Consider the following 18,587-nt stretch of genomic DNA (forward strand, 5'->3'; position numbering starts at 1 on the left):
TGCAAGGGCACCATCCCACACGCTTGTCCTGATGGAAACCCACCTATCCATTGTGCCCCATGACTGTAAAAACACATACACACACAGCCTAAGGAAAAACGCAGCAAACCTCTTTGCTCAACAACAGCAGCAACGTTTAAGGGCAAAATATATCTTTTTGCATCTATAAAGGATGATGCATCCATAAACAAATCTAAAAGACTTTCACAGTGCTGCCTTTGGTAGGAAACTCTTCTTGAAACACAGTATTTTATTTTGTGATGAGCTTTCTTCACACACAAACTGTTCACTTGGCCACAGCAATCAAATAACAAACACCAGTACATTCCTGCTGAGCTCTCTGCTCTTTTAGTCACCTTTTACCAACATTGTCACATTGTCCATGAGCAAGTCAAAGCTATTGACCTCAAAAATCTCAGCGCTTCGGAAGGGGCACAGTGGAACAGGCACTATCCAGCTTGCCACTTCAGCTCAGCTTTCATTTCCCTCAGCCCCTGCAGCTCCTTCTGGAGGTGGTTCACAGCCTGTAGAATATCCTGCCGCTGGGGATCGTCCTCTGCTTTCTGGGTGTACAGGAGGAAATGTTTAACGGTTTCGGAGAGCAACGCCTCGGGATCCTCACCCACCCGATGGAGACGCAACATCCTCTCGCAGGCTATCGCGTAGTTTTTGTGCCAGTTCACCGGGTGATTTGGATGAGAGCTGACAATTTCTTTGTACGACTGTTAAATGGCAGAAAAAAAGGACAAATTAATCAAACAAAGGGGACCAACAGCTCTTAACAGCGCTTCAGAACTGTCCATAAAGGAACAGATGCTACTTAGATGTCTACATCACCCAGAGTCAGAGCGTTTCTGAAACTCACTCTGTGTTTGCCATGTGATGTGTGGTAGCGTGAATCCAAAATCCAGGGATTTTGTGCAGCAGCTGTTTGTTTAGAAACATTACAGACGATGGAGATAACCCCAGAGCACATTATGCCCTTCCCCAAGAGGGAACCAGGCTGGGCAAAGAGGGATTTCAGTGCTGCGCCTGGAAAAACATTGACTCAGTGTTCCAGGAGGTCGAGACATCTTCAACAGGACTTTCGCAGTTTGCTGAGTGGCAATATTGATAAGCTCAACATCAGGCACCTGCCTGGGAACTTCGCAGAACAGAACAGCAAAAATGACAGCAAAACGGGCAAAACTTTAAAGGAAGCTGTTTATAGACTGCGTGCTGGGGTCTAAAATATCTCCTCTCTGCTGACACACACTGATCGTTTTGTGCATCTGCTGGCATCTCTGGCAGTGCAATATTTATTGAGATACCTACACCAGCTTACGTGTGTCATTCTCTGCTGTGAAATGCAGCAGAATTAATTTGCAGTGAGAAGACTGTCGGATTTTACACTTGCTGGCTCAGATGCACGACTGTGTAATGACAGAGAGGACAAGTGCATAGAGGGGACTTCAGGACAAGCAATCTCTTGGCATGGGTTTGGAGCCCAGCGCAGACAACATAATTATAGCAAAAGGATGGTGTCGACTGGTTAGCTTCTGGCATCCTCCGTGACCAAGAGGGCAAGCAGGAATGGATAAAATCCCTGAACAAATCTCTTTGAATCTGCTATGCTCCTGATTTGGATGAATGAGAGAGAATGCAGATTACAGGACAGCCTATCTAGATACACTGTGATATTTCCACGTGGTCAAAAAAATTTAAAGAAAAAAAAAAAAAAAGGATGGAGATTGCAGACAGTATTCATAGCAAAATATACAACTTACAGTGTATGCCAACGTGTACAGCTGTGATTTCATTTCTGCAGGCACGCTGGCAGTTTCTGCAAGGCCAAATATAAAGAAAGCTGTTTTCATCCTAGGAGAATAAGAAAAAAAACCACATTACAGCAACTGCTTAACATAACCAACTCACATCACCTGATCACATCTTCAGCATGTCCACAGAGCTTTTTAATTGGATGGATCAGCACACAAGAGTTTTTCAAGTCATCAGTGATACAGATTTCTTTCTATCGTATGCCCAAACTACCCTCTGTTCTTCACGATGCTTTGAGCAGAACCTTTAGGCAAATGAAACCACTGCCTGCCAGAGGTGCATCTTTTCCTTCTGAAGTTTGGCACATTAAGATCCAATAAGGCTGTGCAGCATCAAGCTGTCTGCTTCAGTGTGTATTTCCACGCATCGGGGAGCAAAAGAGCATCACCTGGCTTGCCACATCTCCTCATTGGCGACGGCTTCCCAGGAAGAGGGCTTGAAACTAAACGGGAATTAAAACAAAATTCAGCCATCAGATCCATGTCACTGTGTTTTGCTCACCACACAATCATCCCTTCTAACCCGAGCAGCGACAGACCTCCCAGCAGAAAACCTGTCATGAAGCCTACAGCTCTGACAGCAGGGAATTCAGCTGATCCTCAGCCATTCATAAAACTTTATTCCTCTCCCTGCACAGGGGGAGCCTCTGGTGTTTATATCAGGTGTTTCACAGCATCCCTGCCATCCACAAAGCGAGAGATGATTTTTACCATCCCATCATAGCTCAGTCTACAATATTTAAAGCTTTGGATGTCCCGTGTCCCCAATGGTTTTTGGCTCCCAATCAAGTTTTAAGATCAGAATTCAACCTGACAGCTGACTAGAAATGCCTTCTCTATTTTTAACACCAGTAAAAAAGCCACATGCAGATACATGCGTTCCAAAACACAAAGCATTAAGATTAAAGCTCACATTTAATTTCTCTAACACTGCAACGGATGCGGTCATGAAGAATAGCAAGCAGGAAGGCACAGAGCTGTGCCTCTGCCTCATACCTCCCATACTCTTCAGTCCAGTTATAGAGATTTCTTGTCAGACGAATCCACTCTCCTGGGTCAAAGACAGCATCAGAAGGAACCAACTTTTCACAGGTACCCCATGGCCAAAGCGAGTAACTCCTTCTCCAGGTCGAGTCCCCTTCATGAAGACCTATGCAGACAAACACTTCTTTACTGCCAAAAAAAAGGAATAGAGAAAGGAACGGTGAAGCCATGTCAGAGGCCCTGGGCAATCCCACGTGCTTGAGCTGCCCACCCAGCCCACGTTGGTGCGGCAGACAGGTTTCAAGCAGCACAGATGTAGATATCCCTGCTCAGTGCAGAGGAGTTGAACCAGATGACCTTGAAGATTTCCTTCCAACTCAATCAATTCTACGATTCCGTCGCTTTCTGCAGCACGGGTACCCACCCAGAGCATCTCACGTCAGAACGTGCACATCTCTGGGGCAGTCTACAGAACAGCTCTGCAGGCCAATACCCCATGGTACTGCACACCTCATGCACCACAGCAGGAGGGACCTCCAGGGGAGATGTGGCACGGATGTAAGGTGTGACACAGAGAGGACAAGTAGGAGAAGCCCACTTCGTCCCAACAGCACCTGGCCCTGCTTGTGTGCCTCCCCACGCTCACCCCAGCTAGTCTAAATGCAGATGCTATTGTTATTCATGGGAGTATCTAATCCTTTCTCCACTCTTACTAAGCTATTTTTATATGATGATTATTCCTGGAATACATTCATTCTATGCTAATCACTTGGCCACAATGTTCACGAAGGAGAAGCCGCAGCAATTTACTCTCCAACCATCATCATTTTGAGTACACAGGAATGTTTCTGCTTTTTTGTGATGAATTGTGTCAGCAAAAGAAAAAAAAATCCGTAAATATTCTCCGCCAATCACCTTATTTTTCCTTCCTAAAATCCAAACTTACCTCAAAACAACAAGAATATTGTATCTTGTTTAGCAAGATATTGTGTTGTTGAACAACATTATATCTGGATGGAGTTACTTCCACACAGATATTTGCTTTAATTGCAAAAATAATCTCACCACTGGGGAGGAAGTCAGTAGAGAAAATTGGTCTTTTGGATGCAGCACCAAGCTGTTCCATAAACAATTTCAAGAAAAAAAGGTTGGAGATTTTAGGATAGCTGTTACATATGAACGAAATGCTTACTGTTTATTTGCTTTGAGGAAACGGTGGAGATTAAAAGCAAGTGTCCCATCGGGTAACATTCCTTCCACAGGGTTCCACCGGTTCCCAGGAAAATGAACCCCAGGTAAGTGCTTTGCCAGCTTGGGTAAATACCATTCGTAAGTCATCATCTATCACCAAAAACATTATCATAATTAAAAGAAGAAGCACAGTTTTCATCCATTTTACACCAGCAGCTGTAGAAATGGCTTCTGCATGAGTAACGATTCTATTTATTCAGTAAGGGTTTCCTCTCATTTCAGCTGGCCCAGGACCACACCATCAGATCAGACCACCAGTGGCTTCTATGCAGAGGAACGTGGTCATTGCCACTGAGGGGGAAAAACTCTATGGAAACATCAAATAGCTACAATACTATGGAAATACCATTCTATGGAAACACCAAATAGCTGTGAGGAGACACAACAGAGCTTTGGTTATACGTGAGGCATTGGGTGTGAGTTCCCCAACAAATCACAGATCCTTGTTGCAAAGCCAAGTGCAAGGATTATGTGCTAGTGGAAGTACAGCTGTCCCCTTCTGCAAAGAGTATTCTTCTCCTTCCATTACACAGGAAAAAAAAAAGAAAAATGCAACCACCACCCAAGGGAACACAGCATCTCCATCTGAATTAAAAAAAAAAAAGAGAAGTCTGCAAAAGCACCTTTGGGAGACCAAGAGAACACAAGAGACCTCAGGAAATGAGCCTCAACATGGCAGAGCCCTCGTGAGAAAGCCCAAAGCCCCATCGCCCAAGGGGTGCTGGCTGACCCTCAGCCCTCCAGATTGTTCCCACCTTCTAGTTTTCTGAAAACAGAAAGGACGAAGCTTCCTCAGCAAGGTAAACATAAGCCCTGCGCAACAACTGGATATCTGTCACGTTGCCTCTTTCAGTATCACCTTCTGAACCTACCTCTTGGTCCACTAATGTGATATCTGGCCTCACTCCTTCAACATAATGCAGGTAACGAAGAGCGTTCCCAGGTAAGTCTCCTCTTAGCAAAATCACTGCCCCCATTGGCATAGAGAACAGTAGGTTTCTTGCGAACTTATCAACAACGTAGTTGTTGCTCTGATCACAATCACTTAAAAAAAACAGATGAAAAAGAACATCGTAAAGCCAGGCATTTGCATGGTTTTGCCCATCTTTGGAACAATTTTATGCAGTATGCATCCTGTGGTGAGGTCCTTCCCCTTTGGTCAGATCTGGCATCATCTCCACTTAGAAGATACAACCATGAAGCCTTTAGACTACTGTCCCCCAGAAGCTAGAACCAGAGGCATACCACTGTAGTTTCGCAGGAATACACACACAGTGTATGCATTCGTCTTAATTCTGATTTCTTTTTATTTTTCCTCTTGGGCTAAACCTAAAGATATACTAGTTGGAGTTGGAAGTGCCAGTACATAGTAAGTATTTGAAACCCTCCCTACCCTTTTAACACTTTTAATTAAACATTAAGCAGCCAAGTTTTTGTAACATCAAGTAGATTTACATTACCTGAGACCAGATCTTTTGGGTTACTGTGTGTGTGTGTGCACCAACACCTGCGCTCCACGGCATGCAAACATGCCAGGTACAGACCCAAGAACAGGATGCTATGTGGCATGGCTAATAACAAGCCAGGAGTGGGTGTGCAGAGGCAACATTCCTGCCTATGGAGCCTCTGAGCTCTACACTTCACCAGTTGGTCAACCTCCACCTATGTACCCCTACTACTATACTGATTTTTTACCTAACCTGCTGCAGAGTTTTCAGCATGGTTATGGAATAAGGAAGCCCTACATTACAGATGTAATTCATTAAAAAAAAAAAAAAAAGAAAAAGAAAAACTAAGAAAAAAAATCCTGGGGACCAGCAAACTTGAAGCAAAGCATGGGAAGGAGAAAGTGATGCCCCAGAGGAAGTCTTACCTATAGTTGGCCCAAACTTGAGCAGCGACGAGAGCCCCAGCAGAAACCCACTCCAGCCATAGCAGCACCCGGCTGCCCTGCAGCACTGCACCTCCGAGGGACACGAGAGCAGCCAGCCCCAGTCCTGCCAGCACAGCCACAGCTGCATTGCTCTGCATCCAGAACCGCTCCACCTAGGACACAAGGTGCCATGTGCCAGCCGACAGCCAATGTGGCAATGCTTCCTTGGGATGCAAGCCTACATTTTTAGGGCAGGAAAGTCTCCGTGCTGCAAAGCTCACAATCAAAGAGCAGACAGTGATATGGAAAGGAGAAGTTTTTTTCCTTTTTTCTTCTTTTTAAACATACATCATCTACCTAAATACCAGAGACCATATTTCTGCTTCCCCAGCTATAAGGGAACAGAAAATGTAGCTGCATGTTTGCACCCCGTGCATCTCCAAGACAACCACCTGCTCCTGATTCGCAAGGGACCAACAGTCAACGAAGCATAAAGGAGGCTTCTTCCAAAAACCAACACCCCAGAGCAATTTTCAGAGTGAAACTTACCACTCCCAGAAACAGAGGCTTTGTAACATCCAAATTTGCTCTCCAGGCGAAGAAGAGTGAATAAACACAGAGCATTCCAGCGAAGAGACAAATCACGGGTGATTTCTGCTGCTTTATCCTATAAAAAAGAACGTAACACTACAGGAGCATGATCAAAAGTAGGAACAAGTTATATGTGCATGGAGATAGCTGTCTCTCTGCATATCTGAATGCATTTAATGCAAGGAACTGGTGGGTCTTTCTTTACTTTTCCAATTTATGAAACTTTTGTTTTTCAAAGCATGCAGCCATCTGGATCTCAAGCTTTTTAAGCCATCTACAGAGTCAAGGCGTAATCAGGCACAGGGCTATTTTGCTCTTTGTCAGTAATACAGGATAACAGCTGAAATTTCTGCCCAAGGAAGCAGAATAGCTCCATGTGGCACAAAGCAGAGAAAGCACCTAAAGCTCATGCTCAGCCAGGAAGGAAATGCAGGTGGGAGCAAATATTGCCCTCCAACTTACGGCAGTGCTGTGCTGAAACAGGCCAAGAGTGCCAGGACGAGGACAGGAAGGGAGAGCTCCAACCTCATCTGCACCAGCTGGAAGCTGTGGGGAAATCAGTGCATGTCTGCTTGACCCTCAACTCACTGCCTGCACTCAGTGCAGCAAGAAAACAGGGCAGCTGTACAGCATCATGCCCTGTTCTGCTGGGATTGAGTCCACCATAAACAGGAACAAGCCAGGATTTTGAGTCCCCAGCAGTGGAATAGTCATGATGTTACTCACACCAGCATCTCTCTCATACTGGATCCAGTCTCGGACTTGGCCTGGATTAAAAAGAAAGAAAAGCCATGAGACACCCACACAAGGATTGGGGAAAGGAAAAGTCTTTCCACTTTCTGTCTGTAGAGCCCTGAGCATAAAGGGCTCCTCCAGAACGCCTTCAGGTGGTGCCACAGTGATTGCAGGGAACAGGAATTGCTTAAACAAAACCAAAGACAGCAAACTACTCAAACCTTCACTGCAAGATTTTCTTCCGTTTTCTTGATTTACACTTTGCAAATGGTGCACGGTTCACCACCTAGAGGAACTCAACTCACTACCTTGTGACTTGAACACATCATATGGCTTAGCTGTGAGCTCCACTAAACCTGCATGATCTGGGACATCTCCCCACAGCCTGGGAGCACCACGTGGGCTTCAACTTCTACTTCCTTACCTACTTGGAGAAGATCTCCAAGGTCAAGTCCAACCCTAACCAATCCGCACCATGCCCACTGGCCATGTCCCTCAGTGCCCCATCTCCATCGTTCTTGAACACCTCCAAGGATGGTGACTCCATCACTTCCATGGGTGTGATTCAGGAAGTCTAGAAGGGGTATTTAATCTCAATTTAAAAAAATGGAATAGTACAATGCATTTTAAAAAATAGTTAAAAAAAATAAAAGTGTTGGAGGATGGCTCTGGCATTAGCCGAACCAGCACTGGGACCAAACACTTGGATTTTGCTGGATGTACTGCTCCAGCTTCAGACCCGTTCAACATAAATGTGATTTGTGGTGCAGAATTACACGCAGCCCATCCCTAAGGCTCCTGAACATCAATGTGAATTCATCAGATCTAATGGAGAAAGGAGTTAAGGGATTTGCATGCCTTGGTATTGCCCTGCCCAAAAGAACCTAATTCTCAGGAGAGGCCTGGGAACAGGACAACAGGGAAGTCTCAGAAGTCCTTCAGAGGGTGGATCTTATCTCTGTAGGAGTGCCGTGCTATGTAAAACACAACCCTTTCTTTTTTTCCCAGCCTTCTGCACTGAAATCTCTGAGATAGGATGGGAAGAAGGGGTGCTGGGCATTGCTCTCCTTGGGTGGCCAAAGCCCAACATCTAAGTTCGGGCTGGAGGAGAAAGATGCAAATCCTACACTCTGCAAACAGTCGCATGGCATCTCCCTCTCTTTGCAAGAGCACAAAGCAGTCAGAACAACTCTGAGCAGAGGATTCTGAGGTTCCCTCAAACCTACCATTCATTTCAATAAAACATTACTGAGATGTAAGTTAGAGGAATCTCTTTTAAGGGTAAAACAATGAAAAACTGCTTGCAGCCTCTTTAAATAGCCAAGTTTAAAATAATTAAAAAAAAAAAGACAAATATTTGTCTTAAAATAAAATGAAAACACAAAACAGATGTTGCCATCTCTCTCTAGCAAGACCTGGTCTTTGGGCTTTCATAAATATGAGACACCTGGACAGCCCTCGGTAAATAATACAGTTCATCCCACAAAGAGAATCAGGTCTTGCTTTCTCAGCCATCTAACCCATACCCAGAAAACCTGACAGACCAAAAGGTCAGAATCAGAAAATTGTTTTAAAAAGAAATTTCCATTTTTTTTTTTTTTTTTTACCTCCACGCTATTTAACGTCATGAACAGAAAGGTTCTCCTATCGCACTACTCAAAAGAAAGTCATGTAGAAAATGATCCTTATTTACCAGATTGAATGTCCCATATTCCTCCCTGAGAAAGTGGGTCAAAAATCCTCGAAAAGTCGTCTGGTCTCCCCATGTCCAACGGGCTCGACTGAGGTAGGACGAAGCCGGCAGATAGAGATAAGGCAGCAAACCAGCCAAGAAGCATAAACCCAACTTCAGCAAATGGCCTAGGGACAATTCCTGCACCAAAATATGTCATATTGCATAACAATGTTTATTTTAGTTTAATCATGCTGGAACTTCAAGAACAGATAAAGAAAAAACATCAAATATATTTACACAGAGCTGATCTCTCAATTTATAGTAAGTCCCTACAAAATGCTATGTTAAACCTTACGATTTTGTGGATTACTAGGAAACTGCATCAAACTGATCTCCTTTGCATGGCAGGGTGAAATTTAAGTGAAGCAAATAATATTAGCTAGGACTCATGAGTATCATACTCATTGCATCTTTCACATTTAAATCATGGCATGACATGCATAGATGGCTGAAGCACTGCAAGGCTGAGATAACCCACTTTGCAGCGATTAAGAGTTGGCTGGTATTCCATCTGGCAAAAAAAAAAATGCTGCTCTAGTACAACTACACACATCATCACCATCATCAGGAGTCAGTTTTGCCATTTACTTTATCATGATTACACTGGCTAAATTGGATAGGCCAACTTTTGGGGTGGGATTTTCAAGACTGCCTAAGGGGTCAGGAAGACAAGACTTTCAAAGGGACTTCTGTGCCTAACTCCTTTAAGTGCTTTGGAAAATCCCACCCTAGAATATTGCACGCTTGCTTTATCATTAGCCACCGTCCTGTCAATCAAACACTTGTTCAGAATTTGGGGTTATGTGGAAGAGACACCATTCAGTATTCAGAGCGATGCCCTACAGAGCAGAGAAAGCAGCTTGATAAAGTTGGTGGCCAAAATTTCTTTAGAAGACTTGCTATTTTTTTTTAATTATTATTTTTAACTGAAAGGCACTGTTTTTGATCAAATATCCTTTTATTAGGTGTTTTTTTTGCAGCATGCTTTCCTGGACTGTCCAAAGAATTTCCCAGGAATGTTCCATTGCAACAGCATTCTCCCTCTGCTGGTTCTCTGCACCTCCCTGGTTAAAAAAAACAGCTCTGCTTAAAAGAACAAAAAAAACACTGCACAAGCCATCATTTTGAGAAAGGAAATAGGAAGTCTGTAGGGCTTTTGCTGGAAGCACTGAACTTTTGTATCAAGCTTGTCTGAACTGCATCTTATCTCTTGCAGCTCACACGCATCACTCCAGGCTTAGCTATAAGCTGTGCCACCATGCAGAATCACACCTGATCCACCAGGCTGAGGGTGCAGAAATACAGCCAGGAGCATCCCAGCACAAACCTGTCCTACTGTCATCTTCAGGTGGAAGAGAGAGGGTACAGGTGGAGGTTTCTCTGGGCCACTTGCAAAGGGATACTAGTATCTACATCTTTTGAGATGTGGAGCACTTTTCAGGGCAGAGCTCCTACAACATGTCTGCATTCAGCCCGATACAGCCATCTGCAGAAGACCACCTACAGATGACAAGAGCATTGCTAAGTCCCTAAATATTATCATGGAACCTCATCCAGATGGATGCACATCACCTTCCTGGGCCAGGTTCGGAAAAAGGTTTTTTCACCTTATTCAATTAACAAGCTTAATAAAGAGGCATGAAATGAGGGACATCCTGAGAAAGGGATCTCTAGTAGATGACAGGGACACACTTCTGGGTGTTCCTGCTTGAGCAGGGGCTGGATCACATCACAGAATCATTTGAGTTGGAAGGGACCTTTAAGGGTCATCTAGTCCAACTCCCCTGAAAATGAACAGGGAGATGACCTCCAGAATTCTTTTCCAACCTCGACCATTCTGTGATTCTGTGACATCTGACCACCTCAAGGCTTGTTGTTCACTGAAGGTCAATCTTGCCTTGGTCTTCTCCAGCTGGCACAAGCCAGGTGCTCCTCACCTGAGAGTTCATAGAGTCATAGGATCAAGGCTTGGGTTGGAAAGGACCTCGAGGATTATCAAGTTCCAACTCCCCCGCCACAGGCAGGGTTGCCATCTGCTAGATCCAGTCCTAGCAGTGTCAGAGCTGGAGGCCACCAAGCCTGGTACGTCCCATGCTGAAGAGAACTCCATGAGATCAGCACCTGCAGAACCCTTACACTGTGCTGCTAATTCTTTGTGTCGTTGCTGACAGCAGTCGCAAGATGATGGACAACAAGTCAATGCAGCTTTCGTTTGCTACCACCAGGGAATCAGCACAGAGAAACTCATCTCCAGTCATAAGCCAGGGCCTTAAAGCAAGCTAAAACAGCTGTGAGTCAGCAAAATACGCACCGTCTTTCTGAAGAGCAGGAAGAGAACCCAAGGCACAATACAAGCGATATAAAGCACTATCGTGTGCTGATTGCACAAACTGAGGCCGCAGCAAAAGGCACCAAGTTTGGCGATCTGAAAGGGGAAAAAAAAAAAACAAACACATCTCATAATTACTCTACACAGTCTGCAAAAACAGCCACACACCAAAGCAGCATCAGTGCAGCCCACAGTACACTTAGAGAATGAGGCAAAACACACCTGTGAGCACCGGTCAGTTGTTGTAACACAGGTTACTTTAGATTATTTTTATGCCATAAAAATAATTATGCCATTTTTACGTATGGAGACATAATTTTGTGTAACAGGAGTTAATTCTTTCCTCTTCTGCAGGCACAGATGGCTAAAGTCAGGGCTACACAAACTTGCTAAGCAAAGGGAATTAAATACAGTATCACCCAGTAGTATAATTTCCATTTCAGAATTTGTTTTCTGATAACAGAGGTAAAAAGTCCAGACTATGCAGCAACGTGCAGGCTATTTCTGGTACTCACTGAGGATTATTTAGCTTTGTTACCAGCACTATGGCCATTCTCAGGCTGACGCTAAAGGAAGCCTCTCTCCACCCCACTTAGCCATAAGCTCTGCTCAGTCCTGCTTATTTCAGTCACCAGTGACAATGGCATGTAAAGTGTAAATATTTGCCTCGGTGTGGTGATGGGATCACCCAGTAGTTTCTAATTAGAATTTAACATTGGATGTTGCTTTGTCACAGAAACATCTGCTATAACTTAAAAATAAAAAATAAAAAAAACTTTGTGGGCTTCAGAGCTGCCCTGTAGGACTCAGGACACCTCAGTAATTCTTTGAGCATACTGGGGAACTCTAAGCACCCTCCTGAAGATGTTTCAGGTTGGATGTTAGGAAAAACTTCTCAGAAAGAGTGGTCAGGCACTGGAACAGAGAGGTGGTAGAGTCACCATCCCTGGTGGTGTTCAAGAACCATGGAGATGTGGCACTAAGGGATATTGTCAGTGGGAATGGTGAGGGTGGGTTGGGCTTGGACTTGGTGATCTTGGATGTCTTTTCCAACCTTACTGATTCTGTGATTCTATGCTTGCAAGAAAGGCAGATTTCTGAAAAGTGTTGTCTACTTGTTGTTTGTAGCCTGACCTCTTTGAGTTGTGGAGTGCTGGATACCCAAAAAAAGGAAACAAGATCACTGACTACTTCTGGAAAACTCCGAAAATCCCATTGGAAACTGGGCACACTAACCACGGGCGCAGCTTGGAAAATGCCCAACTCCATCTCCATGGAGTCCACTTTCTGGGGATCTTGGGACAGAATTGAGCAGAAAATAGGAAAAAAAAAAAAATCCAATGATGAAACAAGGCCTCTCTAGCCAGTGATAAAACGTGTTATTTGATAACTCGCAAAGCTGAGTAAACTACCACTGTGGGCTCCTGAAATTCTAGGTTAGCCCAACAAAAATCCTTTTATTCACACAATTTATAGGAGTCACAGCAGGCAAGTCAGTAAGAGGAGAGGAGATCAGATATTCAGGCAAAGTAAAGTAGAAAGAACAAGACTGGTGAGTAAAAACCATTTGACCGCCTGGTCTGTTCACACAGTAGTGAATACAGCATGAAAATGCCTCTGTATTTAATAATGGCATTATTTCAGGGGTATTTTTTATTTCAAAAGAATATACATCGAACTGCACAGAACTGAGTGAAAAATTGGTCATTTCTGTTTCTCATTAGAAACACAGGTTTCTGACTCAATGAAATTTTCTGTAAGTCATATCTATTTACCCTTGGGAAAAATAACAGACCTACCAACAAAACCTTGAACGCTCACAGCCTAGTTTGAGTCTTTGATGCAGAAAATTAAACTTTGTACTAAAACATTGAGATGAAAATGATTTTGCTTTTTCCATTTCTATCCTCTACACGGAAAGCAACAACAAAAAATGCCCATCCAGCGTGTCCCAACAAAACCCTTAAGCAAAGCACACAGATTTTTAAATGTTTGGCACTTCTGAAAATCCAGGTGGGTCAAGGATGAACACCGCTGAACCCAGTCCCAAAATCTGCCCTCCCCTGTTTAAACAAAACTAAACCAGGACTAAACGAATAGGAAATTAAACAGGCTCGTCATAACTAATTGAAAAAAAAAAAAATAAAGAACTATTCACTTTGCTTGAGATGTTTTACCTTTGATCTCTCTTTTGCAGTGGATGCCTCCTCAAAATGCACGGTAAGAGCCATAAGCAGCCCCACAAACAGATTGTTTAAGCTAAAAACCTCCGCCGCGATGGACCACTGCCATGTTAGACGAGAAAATGAAAACACCCCCGCAGCAAGGATTCCTCCAGCATATGAGCCAGAAAGCCTGCAAACACAGATAACATGAAATCTTCTTTTCCAACAAAAAAAGCCTACTTTATTGTCCTTTTTTTTTTTTTTTAAACACTGTAGCAGCAGAAATTATGACTGCCACCCAGCATCCTTCCAAAACATTATATGGTTAATATCTCCCTAATAATTTCTTCGCAGAGAATTGCAATTAGGAAGAGCACACCTTAGCCATCCCATGTATTTGCAGGGCACCAAATACTGAACGGCTGGTGAGCCAAGCTGGCTTTTTCTCCACAAACGCCACAAAAACTCCCAGTATTCAATTCAGTTCCAAAACCTTGATGAGCAATGACACAGCAGGTCATGGTACGCTGAGCCAGAGAGTCATGCCTCTAACGGGATGCTCTGCGCTGGAGGACACATGAGCAGCAGTGCAGCCTTAAGTTCATTGAGGCCCCGCATAAAGAGCGGATTAGAGCTATTCATGACGGACAGCATTAGCAGAGCTTTCCTAGGGCAGGTTGGACTGTCTCAGGGGTGGGTGAGGACTGCAGCACCCATAGCCCCAGGATGGAGAGGCACCCCCTGGAGCCAGGGAGAGGGGACAGTGGGTGCCATCTCCAGTTGGACGGACTTCAGCTCTTGTTCCCAAATCAGCTGGATGCTGCAGGTGGCGTGGGAAGCCCACGAGGTTGGATTTAGCCCAGGAATCCCATTGCACCCACTCTGCTGGTCGCATTAGGGGCTCTGCCCTTTGAGCTCTTTGGAAGCTTGACTGTTTAGGAGGTCTACCCTATAGGAAGTCATGCTGGGGAATGGGATGGAGGGCAGCGCAACCAGCTCAGCCATGTCTCATCCAAGGACTAATAGCTGTGACCATGGTTAAAGCTTCTCTCCAGAAAAACACAGGCTCTATACAGACTGGTATTTTTCTAACCCCACCCCAGGTATGCGTACTTCCATTTTGACCTAATATACCTGGCAAGTTTCAAACAAAAGTAGTATACGCTAGTCAACCTCTTCATCAAGCTGCCAATACCTGAACACTAACAATATACCCCCAGCACGACCACAGCAAAGTCATCACGTGGTTCATTCTGGGCATCAAGGATTGGGCATCCACATAAGAGTTGCTTATGGGGTTCCTCAGAGAACATAACAGATAAATGGAGACATGCAAACAAAACCTACAGCCCTTGCAAACAGGGACAAGGGAGATTCTGGCAAAGCACTCTTTAGCAAGGGCTCCCCTCCTTCATTATATGTTTCTTCCACTTTCCCAAAACAGCCTAAGCTCTTCCAGCGGGCTGAAAAGACAGTACTTTTCTGTAGATGTCAGAGAACTCACACAGTTAGAACTGGAAGCTGTAAACCATCAAAAATGAGAGGTAGCATCCATGGGGAGAAGATGACTAGGATAAGGAAGTGGGAAGCCCTGATCTTAATTTCTCCTCCGAACAACGGACATACTGGATGGTCTGTGGCTGCCCCAGAGTTATCTACAAAATAGAACTCACTTATCTTCTTTGTAAAGATCTGCAACTGCAGGACATCGCAGGACTCTTCCAGTGTGTAAACGTCACATAGTTCTACACAGGTTTGGGCATTCAGCACAAAACATCCCAGAAAAAAGCTGTCACTCACTGCCCGTGGCACTCAGCAAAATGAAAGCCGCATTACGACTCTACTGTGATAAAGAAGTTGCTATGTAAGTGTTTTCTGGCATGGAATTTCATCTTGAAATCTTCAACAAATTGAATGCATGCTCACAAGTAATTAAAGGTGTTAATTACTACAGGTTTTCCAACAGCATTAATATAAAACTTCAAAGTCACACAGCCACATAGAGAAGAGGTTTTCACAGGCATCAGTGCTGCTCCATTGATCTTCCTACTGAGCCAGCCTAACATGACAGACTTTCCTTTCCCTTAACCAGCAAAAACTTATAAAGAAATAGGGTTGTAAATCCACTTGAAATTCTTGCAGGAAAATACAGTAGAAAAGATAAAACAACCTTCTCAAACACCGTGGGAAGAGGAGCAGAATTTCAGGCAATCTTCTCAATCATTTACCAATTCTCCTTGTCTTCCCTAGAAAAGACTCGAACATCTTAGTAGAGTTCAAATGAGATTAAAGAACCCCCATCCTCTGATAAAAAGTCTCAAACCTATGCTTCAAGTTTTATGAACCAAGGCTTAAGCAAAAGTTACTCAACTCAAAGCTAATAGCCTTATTCCAGCTATGTGGGCAGGGAACACCCCTGCTCACCATCTAGCCCGAAGTAGTGCAGGTTCAGAATCCAGCACTGGGCACAATCCGCAGCCTTTTAGGAAAAAGAGCTGGCTTCACCTTTCATTTCCACTCAAACTCTCAGGAAAAGCTCTCTGTGAGAACTTTCTGTGAGAACATGTTGTGTGCACGGAGCACTAAGCTCCTACAAGTGCATCAGGTGCTTAAAAGAAAAACCATATGGGTGTGCACTCAACTGTCTAAGAACATCACAAGATCAGCTTTGAAAAATGCACACTGGAGACCAAGAGCTTTTTCCAGATTCCGTTATCAGCAATGGAAATTATGCATTTACAACTGATGATTTAGAAGGAAACACTCTAAGAAGTGAAAGTGATAAGATCAGGTATTTCCAGACAAGACCCAACTGGCAGAACACACCAAGCAGCTCTACTCAACACAGTAGGTGATGGAGCAAAGCAGCACCAGCAGAAATCAATCCCATGCAGCTATGCCACACGGTGCTGGCCCCAAATGCAATGAAACCTGCCTTGTGGCTGAGCTAACGTGACCCACATGAGGATTCCTACACGCCTGGTAACGGGAGAGGCACAAAGATAAAAGTAAAATAGAGAAAGGAAGAACTGGAAGAGCAAAAGGACGGGGACTGGACTGGAGGTCATGAAACTAGGAAGCACAGAAGCATGAAACTAAGTTTCACGAAGCATGAAACTAAGAGGATGAAAGGATTTGCAAAGCAGGACTGCAATCTACAACTGAAGATGCTGTCGGTGACAACACGTTGCAGGCAACAACTCCTTTAAAGGCAGGCACAAATGGTATTTTAATGAGTAAGAGTATGGTGTGGAACAAGGTGAATGTAAGAGGTGAAGGAGATATCCTGTAACTACAGCAAAAGCTCAGTGACAATCAGCCTACAAATTAGAATCTTATGAACATGGGCAGAAACTCCCATCAGCTTATAATGTGCTCACAAGGGACAGAAACAGTCAGCAAAGAAGTCACACAATCCTTTGTGAGAAGTATTTTCCCACAGCATCCCTAAACATAAAAGACTAAAAAAATATTTAGTTTTCAGGAACAAGAATAATAGAATGTGTGCCTGGGCTTCAACTCCAAGGACACAAGCAACATAGATTACCTTTAGTCGGGAGTATTGGGGCTGCAGGTTTTTATTAAGAGTTAAAACAGCAAGGAAAATTCAGATTAGGTGTTTAAGTCTGTTTTTGCAAGGTTTTAGCTTTTCATCTGCACGTAATCGCTACGACATGTCAACATGCAATTCAACATTTAGCCTCTGTCCTAAGTTTGGTAAAACTTCCTGCAAGCCAAGACCACAGGTTATACCTATATGCAGCTAACAAACAACTGAGCATTTTTGCTATTTATTTAGAAATTAATGCCTGAAACTTTGTATTTAGTCATCTGCAAGAAGTTATTAAACGATTTGGATAAAGCTATATGGGTACAGGAATAGAAACTTAACTGGAATGTTTTCGTTAAATGCAATCTTCAGCACGCTGGCTTCTTAAGAAAAGTCAGCTAATCAAAACACATTTTATATTTGAAGCTAATGTATTAAACACTGGAAACACCTATCTACTAAAATAAGCTGATTATTTCTGCCTTCTGTTTCCTCCGAAACTTTAGAGGGTAGCAGATCTGTTTCACTTTTTTTAAAAAACACTCTTGGTATAAGGAACAACTCTCTTGCTTTTAACCATCTCCATCAACGAACGGATTTTTTTCCATTTTGTTTTCTCCCTACTAAAGGGAAGCTAAAGAAGAACAGGACTGCAAAGACTCAACAACCAAGCTTCCACCAGCATTATTCTGAGCGTCTATTCTAATCACAGGAACTACTTTTTAAGGAGAAAACAAATAAAAATCCAACATGAATTTAGGACCAAAGTGACGAGAATCATCCCCCCCCAAACGCCAGTCCCTCTGGGTCTGCCTGTCACAAGCACTCAATGGACAAAAGCCGATCTCTCCTGCTCTCAGCCCTGAAGAGCTGGCGCAGGTACCGCAGGGAATAGCAACCCAGATTTTATTCTTCCTCAAGGACCTCACGCTCAAGAGCCACTTGAGCCGTGCCTGCAGCCTCCAATCCCAGCACCGGAGAATGAGGAAGCACGGAACCCAGCTCAGTTTGCCCATCGTGATGGAGTCTTCATGGCCATGAGGAGAAGATAATAATAAAAAGCATGCAAAGGGGCAGGAACACCACAAATGAAAAGAAGGGACCGTCAGGACTGGCTGAGGAGTATTGATGCAGTAAGAATTTTGGCTAAGGGAGGTGGTCCTGCCCGCATCTTCTTACACAGGCCCTCTTGGATGGGAGGCTGGCAGTGAGGCCACCACCACTGCAGCTCTGTAGGATCACACTGAGCTCGTGTAGGATGACACCAAGTCCCCACGATCAACATGCGGCCCTGAACACTATCAGTGCATGCAAGAGGTACCCAAAGGCTGGGCATGGGAGCAGCAGCCTCTTCCCAAGGAGTCTGGCAATTCGGTGCTACCAGGCCGAGCCATCCCAGGGCAGCTCACGGGGCTGAGCAGCTCCCTACAGGCTGACAAAACCCATTAGAGCTGTGCTGCTTTAGGAAACGTCCCGCTGTGCTCGCAACTTCCTAATAAGTTGAGTGAAAACTGTACTTCCAGCCACCCAAGCCAGGAGGGAACTTCTCTCCCTATG

General features: G+C 44.1%; 1 protein-coding gene across 1 annotated transcript in view; it reads right to left on the reverse strand.

The window, feature by feature from the left end:
• TMEM260 (transmembrane protein 260) overlaps positions 214–18,587 on the reverse strand; it is a 28,664-nt gene continuing 10,290 nt past the window's right edge. Inside the window, exons 4-16 of the mRNA XM_021402572.1 lie at positions 13,493–13,670; positions 11,298–11,411; positions 8,945–9,124; positions 7,243–7,283; positions 6,979–7,062; positions 6,475–6,592; positions 5,926–6,098; positions 4,925–5,096; positions 3,994–4,142; positions 2,814–2,990; positions 2,207–2,260; positions 1,767–1,857; positions 214–722 (exon numbers count right to left, since the gene is read on the reverse strand). Of these exons, the coding sequence (XP_021258247.1) occupies positions 450–722; positions 1,767–1,857; positions 2,207–2,260; positions 2,814–2,990; positions 3,994–4,142; positions 4,925–5,096; positions 5,926–6,098; positions 6,475–6,592; positions 6,979–7,062; positions 7,243–7,283; positions 8,945–9,124; positions 11,298–11,411; positions 13,493–13,670 (1,804 nt within the window). The 3' untranslated portion in view covers positions 214–449. The remainder of the gene's footprint in view (positions 723–1,766; positions 1,858–2,206; positions 2,261–2,813; positions 2,991–3,993; positions 4,143–4,924; positions 5,097–5,925; positions 6,099–6,474; positions 6,593–6,978; positions 7,063–7,242; positions 7,284–8,944; positions 9,125–11,297; positions 11,412–13,492; positions 13,671–18,587) is intronic.

Source organism: Numida meleagris, chromosome 6 (assembly GCF_002078875.1).
Source record: "Numida meleagris isolate 19003 breed g44 Domestic line chromosome 6, NumMel1.0, whole genome shotgun sequence".
Taxonomy (NCBI): Eukaryota; Metazoa; Chordata; class Aves; order Galliformes; family Numididae; genus Numida; species Numida meleagris.